General features: G+C 40.2%; 1 protein-coding gene across 1 annotated transcript in view; it reads left to right on the top strand.

Annotated features, from left to right (window-relative positions):
• Positions 1–23,952, top strand: part of LOC124804844 (2-aminoethylphosphonate--pyruvate transaminase-like) — a 110,395-nt gene that overhangs the window by 61,677 nt on the left and 24,766 nt on the right. Inside the window, exon 4 of the mRNA XM_047265194.1 lies at positions 7,744–7,860. Within this exon, the coding sequence (XP_047121150.1) occupies positions 7,744–7,860 (117 nt within the window). The remainder of the gene's footprint in view (positions 1–7,743; positions 7,861–23,952) is intronic.

The following is a 23,952-nucleotide window of genomic DNA, read 5'->3' as shown; positions in this document are numbered from 1 at the left end:
AGAACTGCTCGCTCGATGAAGGATCTATACCCAAAGAGTGGAAAGTTGCACAGGTCACACCAATACTCAAGAAAGGAAATAGAAGTAATCCTCCAAATTACAGCCCCCTTTCATAAACGTTGATATGCAGCAGAATTTTGGAACATATATTGTGTTCGAACATTATAAATTACCTTAAGGAGCACAGTCTAATGATATGCGGTCAACGCAAATTTATAAAACATTCTTCTACATGTACATGTACATCTACATCTGTATCTATTCTCTACAAACCACCGTGAGGTGCATGGGAGAGGGTAGGTCCCATTGTACCAGTTAGTAGGGTTTCTTCCAGTTCCATTTGTTGTGACTCGCCGATCATTCAAAGTGCCGCTGCGCAGTTACGCGCATCCTCTACATGTGGCCACTAGACTTGGACTCAGTTATGATTTAACTGTTAAAGTGTACACACTTCTTACTCTGTTTACTTGATCTGTGACATCCATGTGTTGCTTCTTCCTTGAAATGTATTTGTTCAACTTGAAGTTATTACAATTGGCGACGAGGTAGTGATTTTTCTTTTCCATCGTTGACCCACATGTTTTCATGGCTACTTTAGAGCAACTATTGCAAGGTCTCATACAACAGCAAAAGCTTCTCACAAATTTGATTCGAGATTTCGTCACGGCATCAAATGCGGGGCGTCTCTCGTCATTGCCTCTACCTACTTTTCCACCTTACGACGAGACGGTGGAAGACTGAGATTACGAAAAACGTCTTCGACAGCACTTCTTGGCATTTCATGTCGCGGACAAAAAAACATGTAAGTCTCTGTTCCTTTCATGTATTTAACCTCAAATGTATCAGTTGTTGTCACAATTGGCTTCTTTAAAAGATACTGTGTCTTTGTCCTTTGCTGAAATGTGCTCACTTCTGCCCATCTATTTTCAAAAGTAAACGCATGTGGTAGCCTCTCATGTTGCCTTTGTTCGTTATCAAAAACAACTGAATCAATACCATCGTGCTTGGGCTGCTGAACTTCATGGCCTCTGTAGAAAGTGTCAATTTGTTACTGAAGTTCACAAAGAATCCTACGCCGATTCCATGGTACGGGATGCAATTATCCAGTCGGCGCCCGACAAAGAAGTTACGCAACGTGCCCTTCAGTTGGCAAATCTGACTCTAGTTGAAGTCCTATCCATCGCTCAGTCTTTTGAAATTTCTCACGCTGCTGGAGAGCAAATAGAGGCATGGGGTGACGTCGGGTAAATACAACCTCTGTGTGATGTTGACGAAGCGTTTGGCGTGTCCCTGCTGGCCGACATGGCTGCAGTACGCTATCAAGTGCAGCCTCGGCCTAACCGTAAACAAACCTCTAAGAAGCTGCAGCAAAACCCACAGCAACTTCCTTCATGTCCACAGTGTTTTACAAAACATTCACAAGAAGATTGTCCACAACGTTGGGCCGTGTGACACAAATGCAAAAAAAAAGGGTCGTGTGTCATCCGTTTGCAAATCTGACCACGTACATGATGTTCATGAACATGACACTGATTCTGATTCTGTGTTGTCTGTCAATTGTACTTCTTCTTTTTCAGGGAAGTTATTCCTCACTGTCGAAATACTTGGTCGAGAAGTTCACATGCAGGTGGATACTGGCTCTGCTGCCACTATCATCAGTTCTCAGATATATCTTCAGTTGGGTTCTCCATTCCTGTCGCCTGTCACTATGCAATTACGGACTTACAATAAACAGAAGATTTCTCTCTTGGGACAATTTGATGCTGAGGTATCTTAAAATCTGTCGTTCACACTGTTCTCATATTTGTGGTCGACCATAGTAACGCGGAGAATCTTTTTGGATTTGATGCCTTTTGCGTTTTTGGATTCTCCATAGATGACTCTGTCAAGATCGTCTCTGATGCTATTCCTTGTGCTCAATTGGATTCCTTGTCGACGACATTTTCACCCCCTTTTTTCTCCTGGGTTAGGCTGTGCAAACGACTTTGAAGCTCATATCACGCTCAAAGCCAGTGCTCGGCCTATGTTTTTTCGGGCTCGGCCCGTTCCTGTGGCCCTCCATGATCAGGTCAAACGGGAGCTGGATCGTCTCACTGCTTCAGGGGTCTTGCTTCCTGTCACTTCCAGTGAGTGGTCCTCTCCTGTCATTGTTGTTGCTAAGCCAAATGGTGATATTCATCTCTGCGGTGATTTCAAAGCCACTGTAAATGCTCAATGCCTTATCGACACTTTCCCTATGCCTTGATCTGACGAATTGTTCACTAAACTTGCTGGAGGCCAGTATTTCTCTAAACTTGACCTGTCACAAGCTTATCATCAACTTCCTCTTGATGCTGCTTCCTGGCAGTTTCTGGTCCTTAACATGCCTTTTGGCCTCTATCAATACCAACAATTGCCATTCGGGGTTGCCAGCACCCCTGCTCTCTTTCAGCGATTCTTGGAGCAATTATTGCTCACTGTCCCTGGGTGTATAAACTACCAGGACGACATTGTTGTTACTGGCTCCACCACTGGCAAACATCTTCAAAATCTCCACACACTTTTTCATGTCTTACAGACTGCCAGTTTAAGTGTATTCTTCAGAAATCACAATTTTTTCAGGCATCTGTCACATATATGGGATTTCAACTCTCTCGGGATGGTATTCGTCCGCTTCAGCAAATTGTCGCTGTGATCGATGCCCTTCCTCGCCCTACATCTGTTAAGGAACTGCAGGCCTTCTTGGGGAAAATAGCATACTATCACAAGTTTTTACCATCTGCTGCTTCGGTGGCTCAGCCGTTGCATCGCCTGTTGCATAAAAATGTGCCTTTTCACTGGTCCACGTCATGCGATGTGGCTTTCCAGTAATTGAAGACTATGCTGAAACAGGCCCCGTGCCTGGCTACTTATTGACCTGGCCAACATCTTGTTCTTGCCATGGATGCCTCTCAATACGGGGTCAGTGCAGACCCTGCGCACCATTTTTCTGATGTTTCTGAACAACCCATTGCTTATGCCTCCAAAACGCTCACGGATGCCCAAAAAAAGTATTCTCAAATTGAAAAAGAGGCTTTGGCCATTATTTATGCTCTTCATAAGATTGGTGTTTTTCTCTATGGATTCAAATTTCATCTTGTTACGGATCACAAACCACTTGTTTCCTTGTTTCATCCATCAACTTCACTTCCCGACAAGGCTGCACACCGTCTCCAGCGTTGGGTTCTTTACTTGTCTCGTTTCAATTATGAGATTCATTTCTGGCTGATGGCTCAACATGCAAATGCTGATGCACTGTCTCGCCTTCCCATGGGACCTGATCTGGCATTCGATAGGGATGAACTTTTGTGTTTCCATCTGGATGTTGCCGAGCAGCGGGTTGTGGACGGGTTCCCCATCACCAGGTACCGGCAGGCGGCTGCTACGGGTTCTGACCCTACCCTCTACCGGGTTTTACGCTGTATTCAGAAGGGTTGGCCAGATCGTCCATCTGCTAAGATTTCTGTTCCATTGCGGAACTACTACACTTTACGTTACCGCCTCAAGGCTAGGGTTGGTGTTACCCTCCTTTCCACCGACAATGCTTCGCCGCGTGTTGTGGTACCTGCGTCTTTGCGTGCTTCGGTCTTGCGCCTCCTTCACCAAGGGCGCTGAGGTGTCTCTTGCATTATTGACACCTACTCTATCTTTCCTTTCATTGTCCGTTGCACGTCGCCTACCACTGCGGCAACCACCAATGCTCTAGCTTGCATTTTCTCATTGGAAGGTCTTCCCTCTACTCTTGTTACTGATAATGGTCCGCAATTTGCCTCTTCCGATTTTGCGGATTTTTGTGCCCGTCGTGGCGTCATGCATGTCATGGCCCCTCCACAGTCAAACGGTGAGGCTGAACGACTGGTCCGCACATTTAAGGCTCAGATGAAGAAACTCCTGACTTCTTCTGCTGATGATGCACTTCTCCAATTTCTGGCTTCTTACCGTTTCACCCCCATGGGTGACCACAGCCTGGCTGAGCTCTTACATGGCTGACAGCCCCGCACGCTACATCATCTTCTGCGGCCTTCCACCTCATGGCCGCGGGTGCCTTCGCTTGGCCGGTTCATCACCGACGACCTCGTATGGGTGCGGGGATATGGCAGGTGGCCAAAATGGAGTCCTGGCCACATCTTATGACACCGTGGCCGATGCCACTGATGGGATAAGATAAACCTGTAATTTGACTGGAATATTAAGTTCTATGGGGGTGCATTGGGCAGGTCTTGCACCTGCGTCTTCCACAGAGATATGTTCCTTGTGGCAAGGGGTTGGGATTGGAAGTTGCATATGGATAGGCTAGGATGTTGTGGAGGTTGGGTGGGTGATGGAACACCACTTTAGGAGGGGTGGGAAAAATCTCAGGTAGGATGTTCTTCATTTCTGGGCATGATGATAGGTAATCAAAGCCCTGGTGAAGGATGTGGTTCAGTTGTTTAAAGTTCAGAGTGGTACTGGGTGATGAGGGGGGCACTCCTTTGTGGCTGGTTCTTGGGGATGGTGGAAGGATTGGGGGGTTCGAGGGGAAATGGCACAGTAGACCCGTATGCAGACTAGGTGTGTGGTTAGTGCCTTTCTGTCAAGGCCTTGGTGATTCCCTCGGTGTATTGGGCAGATATGCCCTCCCCAGCTGGTCAGGCTGTATGGGAGGGATTTTTTGGTGTGAAAGGTGTGACAGTTGTCGAAATGCAAATACTGTTGGTGGTTGGAGGGTTTCATGTGGACAGTGTTGAAGATGGAGCCATCAGAGAGGAGAAGGTCAGTGTCTATGAAAGTGGCATGCTGCATTGAAGAGGATCAGTTGAAGCAGATGGGAGAAATGATTTTGAGGTTGTGAAAGAATGAAGATCGGGTGTCTTGACCTCAGTTCCAGATCATGAAGATAGCAGCAGTGAACCTAAACCACACTAGAGGTTTAGTGATTTTGGAGGCTAGGAAAGTCTCCTCTAGATGGTCTATAAACAGGTTGGCTAAGAGGGTGCCATGCAGGTGCCCATGGCTGTGTCGTGGATTTGTTTACAAGCCTTCCCTTCAGAGGAGAGTTGATTGTGGGTTAGGATAAATTTAGTAAGATGTGTGAGGAATGGTGTAGTGTATTTTGGAATCTGAAGGATGCTTGGGATGGGTAGTGTTCGATAGCAGTAAGACAATGGGCATGAGGGCTCTTGGTGTGTAGAAACGTGGCTTCAACAGTGACGAGTAGGGATCCAGGAGGCAAAGGGGTTGGGATGGTGGTAGGTAGCAATGGAAGTGGTTGGTATCTTTGACATGGGAGGCTAGTTACATGCAGGGTGTCATAGGGGTGAGGACAGAAATGGATTCAGGTAAGAGGTTCTGGGAAAGGCCTGAGGCTTTAAGCAGGTTGTGTTGAATCTCTGGGATGGGATCATTCTGGCAGAGCTATAAGTGGAGGAGTCAGAAAATTGGCTGAGGCCTTCTGTTAGGTAGTTACTGTGATTCGTAACAACAGGGTTGGAACATTTGTCTGCAGGTAGAATGATTATTTTAGGACTTGTTCTGAAGTTATGTATGGCTATTCTTTCTTCTTATGTAAAATTGGTGTTCTGAGAAACGCCCCTGAGGAAGGATGATGGGGCTAAGTTGGAGGTAAGGAATACCTGGAATGTGACCAACAGGTGGTTAGGTGGGAGGAGCGAGGATCAGTGGCTGGGCCATCTGTGAAAGCAGCCATGTCATTTACCAGCTCTGCTGCAAGCACTGCACAGCTTTTTATATTTGTACGACTACCAACTAGCATTCCACCAGGATGAACAGCCACTGCCAAATTGTGGCCAAGAACAAAGTAGACCACCCTGTTGCAGTTGAACATAACGTGCTTGATTTTAATGGCTGCTTCACTACCTGAGCGATCTGGATCCTCCCCTCCACCACCAGATTTTCTGAATTGCAAAGATGGGAGTTTTCCTTACAACAAATTCTCCACTCCTGTAATCATTCCAGTCTTGACCTACAGTAACACACAGCCACCACACCCTCTACCCAACAGTTTCTACCTCCTCTGCCTTACAATCTCCTCCCCATTCCTGTCTCCCTCCCTCTTTGTTTGCCTCCCTCTGCCAATGCACCTGGTCATCTTTCCCCACTCCTCTCCTCTTTGTTCCTTCTTTCTCCCACCTCCCCATTCCATCTCCCCATCCCACCTTCTGACACTGCTGATAGACATGGTACTCTGGATGACTTTTCCATAACTTTTCCCATTTTGTAAATCTCTCCAGCCCCTTTCCTTCTTAACTCTTTCTTTCACTTCTTCCACTTCAACCCTTCTGCCAGAAGAAGGAGGCAATGGCTCCAAAAGCTCATGTGTTTCCCTGTCTTTTATGTATTTTTTCTTGCTGCCAGATGGTGAGTAACTTATCTAACCTGTTATATTGAGTAATAAAAGAGTTACAGATCACAGCCCACTTGCAGCTGGAAGACAGTTCCTTAGGGGTTGGCAAATAATATAAAACTACTGCATGGAAACATTTATAAGGGCACATTGAAAAGATTGTTAATTACAAGATGTTTATACTTACTCAAGGATTTGGAACTTCATTATTGATAGGACTGCTTCTGTATATTGCAGTATATTCAAAGTGATAAATGTTTATACAGTAGTATCTAATGTGCTACTTTCTGAATATTCATTCTATGCATGGATGGTATCATTGTTGTAAATGAAATGAACTATGTCCAAAACAGAAATCAGAAATTCACTCTGTATATTCACTTTAAACTCACCACTGGATTGTATGACATAAACTTCAAACTCGTTGTTTCCATATGCTCAGAGACTCGGTTCACCAGTCTATGCCACTGCCCATTTAAATGAAAACTTGTCACTTGAATCTGTTGTAGAGCAAAAGTGGTCTGTACTACAGTAGAAATGAAAGTGAGTATATGACTTCACAAATATAACTCCACAAATATAACTCGTGGCACTGCTGCTATGTATGCAACCATTGGACATGATGATTATTATGTACAACTACAGAGACCAGAACCCATATTCACAATTTGTCATGCCCCAAAAAAAACACAAATAGTGCACTTTTTGATTGCAGGGACACAGCAGTGACATTGCTCGGTACTCTGTTTTTGTTTGACAGAGCACATATGTTTCCTCATCTTGGAGGTGGAATAAACAAGAATAGAATCATTTTCTTTGCATTGGACAAACTTCTAAGTTTTTCTCTGAAGCATGGACTATAGTATTGAACTTTTATCCAGACACCACTCTTCCTCTTAAGGAGCACATTTTCATTTGTATACACTGCATTGCTTAATTTTTGTCTTACACCCACCACAGTCTCACAAAACACAGATTCATTAGAGACCATCTGATCCAGACACTTAGCCATTTTCACACTGTCATTGCTCCTTTACTACAGCAAGACCACACATTCAACTTCTGTACTAAGCCACAACTAGCCTTACACTCTCCCACATGCTTCAGTAAGAGAGAACAGACCAATGAGTAGGAAGTGACCACAGCACCACTGTTCCCAGATTCATTGCAATCACAGAATTGTAGCAGGAAGGAAGGGGTGCCTTACTTTCTAATGTATGCAAGCCACAATGTTAGAGTCATACTTACTCCATTTCTGATCTCTAGTCCAAGACTGTAAAGATATTATGAATAAAAACATTATTATTATTATTATTATTATTATTATTATTATTAAAAGTTTTAACTATTATCAGAAGGCATGTGTTTTTTGTGTTTTACAGTTACTAATTGTGTCAAATGGAGCATATGGAAAGCGAATGAAGACTATCTGTGATACTGCAGAGATTCCTGCAGATCTCCTTGACTTTCCAGAAGACAGTGCTTTTGATGTAAAGAAAGTAAGTCCATAGATTATATAAAAATAAGAGATTATAATTCAGCTCCATAAAGTTCATAATATATTTATAATAACAGTTCCCCACAACTTATAAATATATGACTTTGAAAATTCAGTGTGAGAAATGTAACTTTCTGCTACTGACTTGGAGGAATGTTTACTGAATAATGAGGAATATAAATCCCATAATGCCCAAAATATTAAAAGTCCAATTACAGCAGAGGCCCATTAATCTGAACCCTGGCATCTGAACGTTTGGTTAATCCAAACATGAAAAACGTTATTCTAAGTGTGAAAAACTGTGCAGTAAACTGCTGTACATACACACTATTTTAATTTACACAGGACAGTAAAGATGTATTCGAAAAATTGACAAGAAAACATTAGGTTTAAAAAATGCATAACAATGAAAGAAAATCTGTCAAACTTACTAAAATACAGCAGATATTTTATCCTTACTTTTTAGATGACAAAAACTCAGTCATTGTATTTTGGTGTAATGAAGATAGTCTGTTATGTGACACATAGTTGCGCCATCATCTCATAAACATCAAATTGGCAGGTGTAGCAGTGGGCTGTTGCTCCAAATAACGTAGCATGAGGTCAGAGACCTGTGCTGTGTCACTGTGTGGCACCAGCTCTCCTTTGTCACTTTCAGGCTCATTGACACTTCCGTCACAGTAGTCCACTTCTTCCTGGTCTTGAGTCACAGCAGCAACTAAAGCAGCATCAGTAAGGTTCTCCACACATGCCTCATCTGCTGTCATCAACTCATCTACATCTCCTTCACTATCTCCTACACATCCAGGGGTTGTCTGTAGCGTTTGTAGTAGATTTTCCTCTTCATTTTGAGCTAGGTTGTCCTGAAATTCAAGAGATGTCCACAGGTTTCTCCACAATTTTCTGAGAGTATTTTCTGAAATATTCTGACATGCCTCAGTGGCCCAATAAACAACATCCTTCACACTCATCTTTTTTATTTTGTCCACTAAAGGAATGCTATCATCTTCAATCAGCATTCTTAAAAATTGTTTTCTGTAAATCAGTTTTAATGTTTGCAGTACACCCCGATCCATCGGCTGTAGAAGTTGTGTAACATTTGGTGGCATAAACTTTGCCACAATTTCTCCATCACATAATTCCTCAGTGCTGGGGTGAGATGGTGTGATATCAGCCAAAAGGACTGCACAGGGAGACAAATGATTTTCCTTAGAAAACCATTGAACAGAGGGAACAAACTGGCCATGAAACCATTCTTTGAACAGCTTACCATCCACCCATGCTTTTTTCTGGTTGCGATAATATATGGGCAGGGACTTCATGTTGCAGTTTTTAAAAGCTCTGGACCTAGCAGATTTTCTGATCAGCATTAAAGGCAGCTCGTGATTACCAGCAGCATTGCTGTATGCTAATAAAGTCACATGATCTTTGCACATTTTAAAACCAGAAGCATGTTCTTCTGCTTTTGATGCCAGGCTTTTTGTCGGCAATTCCCTAAAATTAAGGCCAGTCTCATCAGTGTTATAAATTTGTTGGGGAGAATACTGTCCCTCTCTTATCATTTTTTCAAACTCACCCCAGTATTCCTTTGATGCATCATTGTCAGAAGAAAGCTTCTCTCCAGTAATTGTTAGCTGACGGATTCCATGACGTTTTTTGAATCTGTCCAAACAACCCATACTCAGACTAAAAGACTCATCACCATTCATTAACTTGTTCAGGTAAACAGCCTTCTCCTGACCAGTGCTCCACTCAAGCAAGTTCCCCTTTCTCTTTCCTGCATAAACCAAAGGAAAAGAGCTTCACCCACTTTATCGTACTGGGACTGTTTCAAAGTCTGCCATATTTTGAGTGTTTTTCCTGAAGATGTTGCACAGGACTGTTCAAGCTTCACTCTGTTCTTCTTCCAATCCCAAATGGTTGCTTTACCAACACCCAGTTCCATTGCCAGTTTAGATACATTCTCACCATCGTCTATCTGCTTCAAAGCATTCAGTTTTTCTTTGAGAGTTAATGTTGTATGTTTCTTTTTACTCATGACAAAAATATGTACACCACTACACCTGAACAAACACAATTCAACTGTTATGCATGCCAGGGATTGATAACTAACATAACCAAGTGCTTTGCAAGCCAACTGACAGTGCACTGACCTCAGACACTACAAAGGTCTCAACAAGGGCAGGGCGTGAGAGTGAGCCATTGTTCCCACACTTGTTCCCATTTGATACCATGGTGTACCTACTTATCTGCTCGGTATACTTCATTCTCAAAACTCGTCACCATAATTCCAGCTATGTTGTTGTTGTTGTGGTCTTCAGTCCTGAGACTGGTTTGATGCAGCTCTCCATGCTACTCTATCCTGTGCAAGCTTCTTCATCTCCCAGTACCTACTGCAACCTACATCCTTCTGAATCTGCTTAGTGAATTGATCTCTTGGTCTCCCTCTACGATTTTTACCCTCCACGCTGCCCTCCAATGCTAAATTTGTGATCCCTTGATGCCTCAAAACATGTCCTACCAACCTATCCCTTCTTCTAGTCAAGTTGTGCCACAAACTTCTCTTCTCCCCAATCCTATTCAATACCTCCTCATTAGTTATGTGATCTACCCACCTTATCTTCAGCATTCTTCTGTAGCACCACATTTCGAAAGCTTCTATTCTCTTCTTGTCCAAACTGGTTATCGTCCATGTTTCACTTCCATACATGGCTACACTCCATACAAATACTTTCAGAAACGACTTCCTGACACTTAAATCAATACTCGATGTTAACAAATTTCTCTTCTTCAGAAACAATTTCCTTGCCATTGCCAGTCTACATTTTATATCCTCTCTACTTTGACCATAATCAGTTATTTTACTCCCTAAATAGCAAAACTCCTTTACTACTTTAAGTGTCTCATTTCCTAATCTAATTCCCTCAGCATCACCCGATTTAATTTGACTACATTCCATTATCCTCGTTTTGCTTTTTTTGATGTTCATCTTATATCCTCCTTTCAAGACACTGTCCATTCCATTCAACTGCTCTTCCAAGTCCTTTGCTGTCTCTGACAGAATTACAATGTCATCGGCGAACCTCAAAGTTTTTACTTCTTCTCCATGAATTTTAATACCTACTCCGAATTTTTCTTTTGTTTCCTTTACTGCTTGCTCAATATACAATTGAATAACATCGGGGAGAGGCTACAACCCTGTCTCACTCCTTTCCCAACCACTGCTTCCCTTTCATGCCCCTCGACTCTTATAACTGCCATCTGGTTTCTGTACAAATTGTAAATAGCCTTTCGCTCCCTGTATTTTACCCCTGCCACCTTCAGAATTTGAAAGAGGGTATTCCAGTCAACATTGTCAAAAGCTTTCTCTAAGTCTACAAATGCTAGAAACGTAGGTTTGCCTTTCCTTAATCTAGCTTCTAAGATAAGTCGTAGGGTCAGTATTGCCTCACATGTTCCAACATTTCTACGGAATCCAAACTGATCTTCATCGAGGTCGGCTTCTACCAGTTTTTCCATTCGTCTGTAAAGAATTCGCATTAGTATTTTGCATTCGTGACGTATTAAAAACTGATTGTTCGGGAACTTTCACATCTGTCAGCACCTGCTTTCTTTGGGATTGGAATTATTATATTCTTCTTGAAGTCTGTGGGTATTTCGCCTGTCTCATACATCTTGCTCACCAGATGGTAGAGTTTTGTCATGGCTGGCTCTCCCAAGGCCATCAGTAGTTCTAATGGAATGTTGTCTACTCCCGGGGCCTTGTTTCGACTCAGGTCTTTCAGTGCTCTGTCAAACTCTTCACGCAGTATCTTATCTCCCATTTCATCTTCATCTACATCTTCTTCCATTTCCATAATATTGTCCTCAAGTACATCGCCCATGTATAAACCCTCTATATGCTCCTTCCACCTTTCTGCCTTCCCTTCTTTGCTTAGAACTGGGTTGCCATCTGAGCTCTTGATATTCATACAAGTGGTTCTCTTCTCTCCAAAGGTCTCTTTAATTTTCCTGTAGGCAGTATCTATCTTACCCCTAGTGAGACAAGCCTCTACATCCTTACATTTGTCCTCTAGCCATCCCTGCTTGGCCATTTTGCACTTCCCATCAATCTCATTATTGAGACGTTTGTATTCCTTTTTGCCTGCTTCATTTACTGCATTTGTATATTTTCTCCTTTCATCAATTAAATTCAACATTTCTTCTGTTACCCAAGATTTCTATTAGCCCTCGTCTTTTCACCTACTTGATCCTCTGCTGCCTTCACTACTTCATCCCTCAGAGCTACCCATTCTTCTTCTACTGTATTTCTTTCCCCCATTCCTGTCAATTGTTCCCTTATGCTCTCCCTGAAACTCCCTGAAATTCCAGCTAATCCGAACAAATTGGTAATCTGAACAAGATCTGGTCCCAATTAGTTCAGATTAACAGGACGCTACTGTATTACCATTTTTCTTTCTTTAAACAAAGAACTCTAGAATAATAGAGAATGAGGATGAACAACCATTCTAAAATTACCTTTCTTCAATCGTATAAGCAATGGGTAGTGCATCCTGAAAAGAAGACCACAGGTTTCACCCTTCTTGAGCTACAGATAGACAATGGAATTATGGTTAACCAGATGTGAGGAAAATTAAAGTAAGGAAATGAGAAGTTAGATATGGTGATTAAAAAATTAGATAAAGATCATATCCTGAAGTTATGAGAAAGGTCTTGTAGTCAAACTGACAGCAATAAAGATGAAGTGAAAATAAATCTCTCATACATTTTTGACAAGCTTGCTTTGAATTGGGTGTTCAAACCAGTCCTTGAGTTGATGACAGCTTTTACCTTTTATTCTGAATACATCTTCCTGGATACAATATAAATTAACTCTTATTAGTGTTACCTGCCTTTAAGCCCTGCTTCTACTTAATTTTATTCTCATCTATTTAAGGGGAGAGGAAGATTTTAACTGTGCGAATTAAATGCAGGATTCAAAGTGGTATCAGGGTATGTTTAAGAAAGAATTAATTTTTTGTCACTTTATATGTCTCTATCTAACTATCATAAAATGAGGATGTGTGGAGAATAGAAACACAGAACAAAAAACAGCATTCACACTAGCTTTCAGGCAGTCCGCTATAGTTGAGCACTTGGCTTTCCCTTATTTTACGTGCTACTCCATCCAGAGATTTCTGCATATTGTTCCTCCTCCAAGTTCTCCATAAAGATTCTAACTGAGTTATAACTTACCATTCTGTCATTACCGTTCTTCCATTTTACCATTATAACAAGTTAAATCATTTATTTTCTATTTTTCAAGTAAACCACTAAAAGTAGTTAAATATAATGACTACTGCCTGTTACACATGTCCTTCAACCCTCATCAGGAACTGCACTGTTGGATATCATGATAGTAGATCTTCTTTATGAGTTCTGCATTATGGAAAATCAACATTAACAACCCCATAAATAATGAATCTACAGTTATGTCTGGAAAATCTTCCTTCCAAACACTGTGTAGTAGTTCAAACTAAGTAGTTTAAACTATATGTGATAGCTAAGTTGTGGATTCCATTTTATGTGCAATATTTCAAAGACTGACCCAGCTGCCCCCTTCAGGTGCTGGGAGCTGGAGCTGAGGCAGCAAGTGTGCATAACAACTCATCTTGCATCATCTGCATAAGGCAACTGGGTCAGTCCTCAAAAAATTGTTCATGAAATGGAATCAAAAACTCAGCCTGCACTGGAAAGCATGCTATTAACCTTATTCCCAAACCCTTGATGACACTGAAAATATTTCCTGCTGGTGATGACTGTTACACTATCAGTACTACTAGCTTGTGTGTTCCCAGGTCTGCTGTTGTGGCAAAGCTGTGAAAGAATGTCCAATATACTGTATAATCACTAACCTGTAGGCCTGTGATGTAGCACTAGATGTTGCATATACAGCAAAGAGGGTTCACATATAACATTAGACAACTCACTGCCAACATCTACATCTACATCTATGCCCTGCAAACTGCTGTGAAGAGCATGGCAGAGTGTACATCCCATTGTACCAATTATTAGTGTTTCTTCCTGTTCCACTCACATATGGATCATGCAAAAAATGATTGTTTGGATGACTCTGCGCGTGCTGTAATTATTCTAATCTTATGCTCATGATTCCTATGTGAGCGGTTTAAGTATATTCCTAGAGTCATCATTTAAAGCCAATTCTTAAAAATTTGTTAGTAGACTGTCTCAGGATAGTTTACATTTATCTTCCAGAGTCTGCCAGTTCAGTTTCTGTAGCATCTCTGTGATACTCTACCATAGATCAAACAAATCTGTGACCATCCATGCTGCCCTTCTCAGTAGATATTCTATATTTCCTGTTAGTATTGTTTGGTATGTATCCCACACACCTGAGCAGTATACTAGAACTGGACACATGATTGATTTGTAAGCAATCTCCTTTGTAGACCAATTGTACTTCCTCAGTATTCTACAGTTGAGCCTATGTGGTCATTCCATTTCATATTCCTACAAAGTGTTACACCCAGGTATTTGTACAAGATGGCCAGTCCCAAAAGTGACTCATTGCTATTATAGTCATATGATACTATGCTTTTTGTTTTCTCAAGTGCACAGTTTTACATTTTTGATCATTTTAAAAAAGCTGCCACTCTTTGCATCACTTTGAAATCTTTGTCAAGATCTGACTGAATATTTACACAGCTTCTTTCAGACAGTACTTCATTATAGATAATTACATCATCTGAAAAAGCCTGAGTTTACTATTAATATTGTCTGTAAGGTCATTAAGATACAACGAGAACAGCAGGGGTCACAACACACAACCCTGGGGCACACCTGAAGTTACTTCCACATACACCCCGGTTCCCAGAACTCTTGAAGATAGATACTGACTGTGGATATTGTATCACAGACACAACCCCTTTGACTGTTCAGAGGTGTCACTAAACCCACCCAGCCAGCCGCTGTGGCCGAGTGACCCTAGGTGCTTCAGCCTGGAACCGCACAACAGCTACGGTCGCAGGTTCCAATCCTGCCTCAGGCATGGATGTGTGTAATGTCCTTAGGTTGGTTAGGTTTAAGTAGTTCTAAGTTGTAGGGGACTGATGACCTCAGATTTTAAGTCCCATAGTTCTCAGAGCCATTTGAACCAAACCCACCCAAACATGTAAACAACTGTCCATGAGCATCACCTATTAGACGGAGGCTATCCAACAGCCGATCAGTTCCAGTCATTCCACCAAGAAGGAGGTGCACGGATCATGTTGTCTGTAGTTCAACCATGCCTATATGGTCAATACTGTGGTTTGATCATGTCCACATTGTTACTTTGTGCCAGGAAGGTCTCTCAACAAGGGAAGTGTCCAGGTACCTCAGATTGAACCAAAGCTATCTGCGCTATCTGACCATGACATGCAACACCTAACATTAAATCTTGAAAATTGTCAGGGTAAAACATCTATCAGAACGGAGTACAGAAGGCCAATAAAACAGTCAAAAACTGAGAAATTTAGGAAAGTGCTCAAAGAAATTATTTGGATGGATGTTTACAGCATCCAAGACACAAATGGAAAATACAAAACATTCATTAATAAAGTTATCACCTGATTTGAAAATTGTTTTCCCCTGAAGGTAACGCAAATTAAGCAGAAGTCTAATAAGAAACCATGGATCACACAAGATAAAGATATCATGTGAGGCAAAAAGGAAACACTATCTGATATGTAGGGACACCTTTGATACTAGCATCATAGCTCATTACAATAATTACTGCAAAATATTGAAGAACATTATCCAGGAATCTGCATTATGAGAAGAAGATAAATACATCCAGCAATAAAATAAAAACAATATTAAGTCAGAGACAGGTAGGACCAGACATGAGGAGGAACAAATAGCTCTAAAAATAAATGAAACCCTCATAACAAACACATGTTGTGTTGCAAACCATTTAAACAAGTATTTTGTCTCTGTTACTGATAGCATGGGGTTGTCAGGTTCAGTAAAAAATGCAATGGAATATCTGAGACCAGTGCACACAAACAATCTCAGTAAAATTGAATTGACACTTACTTCACCCAAATAAATAGAATCCATCATAAAGTCCTTGAAATCAGAGCATTCTAGTGGTTATTTGTGTAATCAATCACTTATCACAGGAACATTCCCGGACTGGCTTAAATATGCTGAAGTTATATCTCTCCACAAGAAAGGGGACAATGAAATGCCGTCAAATTACTAACAGATCTCACTTTTGCCAGCTTTTTCAAATATCTTTGAAAAGGTTATGTTCAATCATCTACTTAAGCACCTTAATGAAAAGAACATACTGTCAAAGTCACAGCCAACTGAAGTGGCCGAGAGATTCTAAGCGCTACAGTCCAGAACCGCGTGACCGCTACAGTCGCAGGTTCGAATCCTGCCTCGGACATGGATGTGTGTGATGTCCTTAGGTTAGTTAGGTTTAAGTAGTTCTAAGTTCTAGGGGACTGATGACCACAGTAGTTAAGTCCCATAGTGCTCAGAGCCATTTAAACAATTTTTTTGTCAAAGTCACAGTTTGGGTTTCTTAAGGGTTCTGATATTGAGAAGGCTATTTACACTTACAGAGAAAATGTCCTTAATTCATTAGACGACAAATTAGAGGCAACTGGCATATTCTGCGATCTGTCAAAGGCTTTTGACTGTGTGGATCACAGTGTTCTTTTAAGTAAATTAAAATATTATGGCATCAATGGTAGTGCTGCAAAGTGGTTTCAGCCATATCTTACTAAAAGAAAACAAAGGGTGTCATTACGTAACACTTCAGCAGTATGCAATCAGACATCATCTGACTGGGAAGAAATTACATGTGGTGTTCCCCAAGGTTCCATACTAGGACCACTACTTTTTCTTGTGTATATTAGTGACCTGACATCTGTTACATTACCAGATGCCAAATTGGTCTTATTTGCAGATGATACAAGCTTTGCAATAAATAGTAAATCAAATATAAATTTAGAAAGGGCAGCTAATCAAATTTTTACTGACATTAATAAGTGTTTCATAGCCAATTCACGTCCTTCAGGATAATGACATCGCTTGACTAGAGTGGCCAGTGTGTTCTCCAGACATGAACCCTTTCAAACATGCCTGTGATAGGTTGAAAAGGGCTGTCTATGGACGACATGACCCACCAACCACTCTGAGGGATCTACACCAAATTGCCATTGAGGAGTGGGGCAATCTGGACCAACAGTGCCTTGATGAACTTGTGGATTGTATGCCGCAATGGATTACGGCATGCATCAATGTAAGAGGACATGCTACTAGGTATTAGAATTACCGGTATGTACAGCAATCTGGACCACCACCTTTGAAGGTCTCACTATGTGGTGGTACAACATTCAATGTGGTTTTTTCATGAGCAATACACAGGGCAGAAAGGATGTTTATGTTGAACTCTATTCCAATTTACTGTATAGGTTCCAGAACTCTCGGAACCAAGGTGATGCAAACCTTTTTTGATGTGTGTATAATGATGACTAGCCATCCAAGATGACATGTTGCATCCTCCCTACCAAAAAATCCTCAAGCCATCCACATATTTCACCTGAAACTTCATATGATTGCACTTTTGACAATAAGCATAGGTATGATACTGAGTCAAATGCTTTTCGGAAATCAATAAATACTGCATCCACCTAACTAACTTGACCCAAAGCATTCAGTATGTCATGTAAGAAAAGTGCTACCTGGGTTTCACATGTTCGATGTGTTTAGAGTCTCTGCTGGTTGGCATGGAAGAGGTCACTCTGTTTGAGAAATTCATTTGTTTGAGCTCAGAATAAGTTCTAAGATTCAACAACAAATATGTGTCAAGGATGTTGAACAGTAGTTTTGTGGATTACTTCTACTACCCTTGTTGTAGATGGGTATGACTATGCTTTTTTCCAAGAACTGGGCATAGATTTTAGTTTGAAGGATCTACAATAGATTATAGTTAGAAGAGGGAATAACTCAGCCATAAATTTGATATAGAATGTAATAGAGATTCCATTGGGTCCTGGAACTTTATTCAGTTTTAACAGTTTCAGGTGTTTCTCAATACTGCTTACACTAATTATTATTTCACTCACCTTTTCAGTGGTTCACCCACATCAACCATTAATCAATAATGACACCATAGAATTCTCTACTTCTTTAAGAATTGAATTACCTAGTTTAAGGGAGATATTTTTAGTCTTTGCAGTTTTACTTGCTTGTAACTGTATGTATGTATGCTGTCTTATTTCCATTTACAAATAAATTGTTTTCACAGAAATATTTGTAAACCACCCTTAAAAAAAAAAGCAGAAGCAATTGATTTCATTTCTTCTTTTACTGTATCACTTTTTACTGTAAACATTATTAAATTCTCACCTCATACTGATGTCATACCATTTATACACAAAATGAAAAGATGGGGTTCCAGATCTGTTCCCTGAGATACACCAAACTTGACTAGTTAAAATTTAGAGCGCACAGATACAGTAATGCCACTGGTCTTATACTTGTAGACGCTGCTCTCTGTTTTCCACAAATGATTTTATGTCAGCTGCCTTTTGCCTGATACAACAACAGTTTAGTTTGTGTATTAGTCTGTTGTGACTCACATAATCAAATGTGTTGGAGAGATCAAGGAAAACTACACAGACTTCAATTATTAATACACCGAACCAATAACATTGGCTTCATAAGTAGCAATGTCTGTGGTGATACACCTACATTTTCTAAAACCATGCGATGCCTCTGTTACTATGTTATTCTTCACTATAAAATGTAATATTCTATTGTTCAAGACAATTTCCACAATTTTAGATAAGGTAGGTGTGACAGTAATTGGCTTACAGTTTGCACAATTCTTCTTACCATGACCCTCATAAATAGACACAACCTTTCTCTTGTTCAGGTATTTAGGAAACATCCCATTTCCTGAAGGTAAGTTTATTAAGTCAGTCAGAGATTTTACTAACCGATGAGCACAGGCATTTTGCTACACAAGTTGATATTCTATCATGACCTCCTGTGATATTTGGGCTTTGAAGAGTGTATTATTTTTCTACCTCTGATACACTTGCTGCCAACAAAAAAAAATACAATCTGTGGCATTGGGTATGCTATTTATATTTCTTGATTTTTTTTTGTGAACTATATGTTGCTTTTATGAATTTTTCCACTACACTGACATAACGTTGATTAAAAATACTGCTGATGACATTTGGACCTCTACATTCCCTCCCCTCTTTCTCTAAAATTATATTACTGCTATGCATCTTTCCTATTGGATTCTTTCCTACACCAATTTACACTGAGCTGACAAAAGCTATGGGACACTTCATAATATCATGTCAGACCTGCTTTTGCCTGGGGTAGTGCAGCAGTTAGATGTGGCACGGACTCTACAAGCTGATGGAAGTCCCCTGCAGAAATATTGAGCCACATTGCCTCTATAGCCATTTATGATTGTGAAAGTGTTTCCGATGCAAGATTTTGTGCATGAACTAACCTCTCAGTTATGTCCCAGAAGTGTTTAGTGGGATTCATGTTGGGCAAGATTAATGGCCAAATCACTCACTCAAATTGACCACAATGTTCTTTGCACCAGATGCGAACATTTGTGGCCTGGTGACATGGCATAAAAATTACATTGTTTGGGAACATGATGTCCATGAATGTCTGCAAATGGTGTCCAAGTAGCCAACATAACAATTTCCAGTCAATGATCAGTTCAGTAGGACCAGAGGACCCAGTCCGTTCCATGTAAACACAGCCCACACCGTTATGGAGCCACAACCAGCTTGCACATTGCCTCGTTTAAAACTTGGGTCCATGGCTTCATGGGGTCTGTTCTACACTCAAACCCTATCATTAGCTCTTACCAACTGAAACAGGGACTCTTCTGACCAGACACAGTTTTCCAGTCATCTAAGGTCCAACTTATAAGGTCACAAGCCCAGGAGAGGTGCTGCAGCTGATGTCCTGGTGTTAGCAAAGGCACTCCCATCAGCTATCTGCTGCCATAACCCATTAAAAACATATTTTATGACACTGTCCTAATAAATACGAGGTGTGTTTTTTAAGTAAGTACCATATTGAAATTAAAAAAAGACATGCTAAGATATCTCAGTAATTTTATTTTTACATGAAAGCCTGTACCCTAATCTACACATTGACACCATTACAGTCTGATTCTTCCTTGTTTCATTGTGTACTGAGTGTTTAAGATGCCTCTGATAATCATGAGACCCGCCGACTGTGAAGTACAGGCTGTTATAAGATTTCTTAGTGCTAAAGGCCTAAAAGTGATCGATATTCATCATTAGATCTGTGCAGTTTACAGAAAAACATTATGAGTGATGGAATGGTAAGAAAGTGGGTGAGAGCATTTAAAGATGGCCACACAAATGTGCATGATGAACAACGGAGTGGGCATCCTTTGGTCGTTAATGAAAGTTTGGTGCAGGAAGTGGACAATAAGGTGAGAGAAAACAGGCGCTTTACGATTTCCTCCTTGTGGAATGACTTTCCTAATGTTTCTCGTAGTGTTTTGTATGGCACTGTGACCGAGTACTTGAATTACCAAAATTGTGCACACGTAGGGTACCAAAAACGTTGATGGATGTGCACAAAACCAAACGTTTAGACAGTGCATTGACTTTCCTTGAACGGTACCACAATGACAGTGATGATTTCTTAAGCCAAATTGTTATGAACAATGAAACATAGGCGGCCTACATCACACCAGAATCAAAGCAACAGTTCATGGAAGTTGAGCAAGGGCATTGTTTTGCTGCAAGACAATGCCTGTCTGCATGTGGCGAATCAGAACAAAGATTTCATCACATCTTTTTGATGGGAAACTCTAGATCATCCTACGTACAGTCCCGATCTTGGGCCCATCTGTTCTTGCACTTGAAGAAACACCTGGGCAGTCAGCGTCTTCAAGACGATGACGAAGTCAAAACAGTGGTGATGCAGTGGTTAACATGTCAGGCAGCAGACTTCTATGAGGAGGGTATTCAAACACTGGTACAATGTTATGACAAGTGCTTAAATATTGATGGAAATTATGTAGAAAAGTAGATTAAGGTACAGGCTTTCATGTAAAAATAAAGTTATTGAGATATCTTAGCACGTCTCGTTTTAATTTCAAAACAGTACTTACTTAAAAAACACGCCTCGTACATTCATCACACATCCTACATTGATTTCTGCAGTAATTTCATGCAGTGTTGCTTGTATTTTAGCACTGACACTACACATATGCCACTGCTCTCAGTCATTAAGCAAAGACCGTCACCCTCTGTGTTGTCTGTGGTGAGAGGAATACTGATTTCCAAAATGGAATGTCAACCTTTTGACACAAATCACCCGAGTACAAATGTCAGCTCTGCCAACGCACTGCTCTTTTATAGCTTGTGTACATGATACTGCCGCCATCTGTATACGTACATATGACAATCCCATGACACCTTTTGTAAGCTTAGTGTATGTGGGACCACACAGTCTTAGAAATGGTTTGGAAGCGGAAATTTCATTTTGGTAAAAACTGTATTTAGTTCCTCTCATTATTCTAATACAGGCTCTCTTTTTCATACTACTGGTAAAAATATGTTAAATGTTACCAGATTCAAGTTAGCTTCTTACTTCTGTAGAGATAATATGATGAAAGGAGGAGTTGACACATTCGCCAGAATCTGTTTTAATTTCAAGAATATTGATATTAATAAATTTTGCTCAGAGCAGCACTTAGAAGCGAGCCCAACAGAAGTAGTATTTCATAATAAGTCCTTTATAATAGTAAGTATATACAGAGCACCTTCAGGAAACTTTAACCTCTTCAAAAAAAATCTGGAAACTCTATTGTCCCATCTCGCAGTAAAAAACAAGGAAATAGTGGTTGCTGTTGATTTTAATGTGGATTTATTGCAAAGCTCTGTCAGTGAAGAATTGTTGCAATCAGTAATACTATCATTCAATTTAATTCCTACTGTGGACTTTGTAACTAAAGTATGTAAATGCTCTGAGACTACTGTTGATAATATCTTTGTAGACAAATCTAGGGAAAAAGTCATATCACAAAACCAACAGTAAATGAGCTATCTGATCATAACATGCAGCATCTTATGTTAAAAGTTGAAACTTGTCAGGATATAAAATTTATTAAATCTGAGCACAGGAGGGTAATAAATAAGTGAAAAATTCAGAATTATAGGGGACTGCTCAAAGACATGAACTGGTAATATGTTTGCAATACTTCTGACTTGAATGGAAAGTACAAAGCATTCATTAATAAAGTTATTTCCTCTTTTAAATGTTGTTACCCTCTAAAGGTAACTCAAAAAATGGAAGCCTAAAAATAAACCATGGATTACACAAGGAATTAAGATCTCATGTGGGACAGGAAGGAGACTGTATCTAATATCTAGGAACAGCTCTGATGTTATCATTGTAGTACATTACAAAGAATACTGCAAAATAGTGAAGCAAGTAATCCAGAAATATAAGCAGCTTTATTATGAGAAAAAGATAATTACACCAGGCAATAAATTAAAAACTATATGGGATATAGCAAAGGCAGAGATAGGTTGGGCTAAAAAGGAAGAGTAACAGATAGCTCTAAAACAAATGACACACTAGGAACAAGTGAACATAGAGTTACAAACCTCTTCAATGAGTACTTTGTTTCTGTTACTGACAGCTTAAGGTTATCAGGTTCAATAAACAATGCAATGGAGTATCTGAGACCAGTCTTTACAAATAACTTCAGTAAAATGGAAATGACATTCACATCTCCCAACAAAGTAGCATCCATCATAAAATCCTTAAAATCAAAGTATTCTAGTGGTTATAACACGTCAATGAAGTTAATCAAATAGTGCTCATGTGAGTTGAGTTCCGTCTTAAGCTATTTGTGTAATCAGTCTCTTATCAGTGGAACATTTCCAGACTGGCTAAAATGTGCTGAAGTTAAGCTTCTTTACAAGAAGGCAGTTAGGGAGGTACCACAAACTATTGATCAATTTCACTTGTGCCAGCTATTTGGAAAGGTTGTGTTCAAGCATCTCCTTAACCATCTGATTGCAAATAATATATTGCCCAAGTCACAGTTTGTATTTCTTAAGGTTTCTGATATAGAGAAACATGTTTACACTTACTTTGAGAATGTAGTTAATTCACTAGATAATAAATTAGGGGCTACTGGCATTTTCTGTGACCTGTCAAAGCCTCTGAATGTGTACACCACAGCATTCTCTTAAGTAAATTGGAACATTATGGTGTCACTGGCAGTGCTGTGAAATGGTTTGAGTTTATCTAACAGATATCAAAGGGTGTCATTGCGAAATACTGTGTAGTAAGCAATCAGTCTTCATCTGACTAGGAATTAATTACATGTGGTTTTCCTTAAGATTTCATCTTGTGTCACTTGCTTTTTCTTGTGTTCATTAATGACATCTCACCTGTTACATTGCCAGATGCTAAGTTTGTTTTATTTGCCAGTGATACAAACATTGCAACAAATGGCAAGTCAAGTACAGACTACTAATCAAATTTTCATGTTAATAAATGGTTTAAAGCTAATTCACTGTCATTAAACTTTGAAAAGATCCACTATATGCAGCTGAGATTTTGTAAGAGATTTCCTTCCAGCATTGGTATAACATATGAAGACATGCAAATCAGAGAGGTTGACAGTGTTAAATTTCTGTGAGTACAACTCGATAATAAATTCAGTTGGGAAGGGCATACCACAGAATTGCTGAAGTGCCTCAACAAGTCTGTATTTGCAGGGTGAATGATGTCAGATGTAGGAGATATAAATATAAAAAACTTGTGTACTTTGCCTACTTTCGTTCTATCGTGTCATAAGGGATCATATTCTAGGGTAACTTGTCAAACCGAGCAAAAGTTTTTATAAAGTGCAAAAGCATATAATAATACTCATTTGTGGTGTAAATTCAAGAACATCATGTAGAGCTCTTCAAGGAACTGAGTATTCTAACTACTGCTTCTCAATATATTTATTCCTTAATGATTTTTGTTGCAATTAATATGTTTCCAACCGATA

This window comes from Schistocerca piceifrons, chromosome 7 (assembly GCF_021461385.2).
Source record: "Schistocerca piceifrons isolate TAMUIC-IGC-003096 chromosome 7, iqSchPice1.1, whole genome shotgun sequence".
NCBI lineage: Eukaryota > Metazoa > Arthropoda > Insecta > Orthoptera > Acrididae > Schistocerca > Schistocerca piceifrons.
This window is presented reverse-complemented; position numbering and strand designations above follow the sequence as displayed.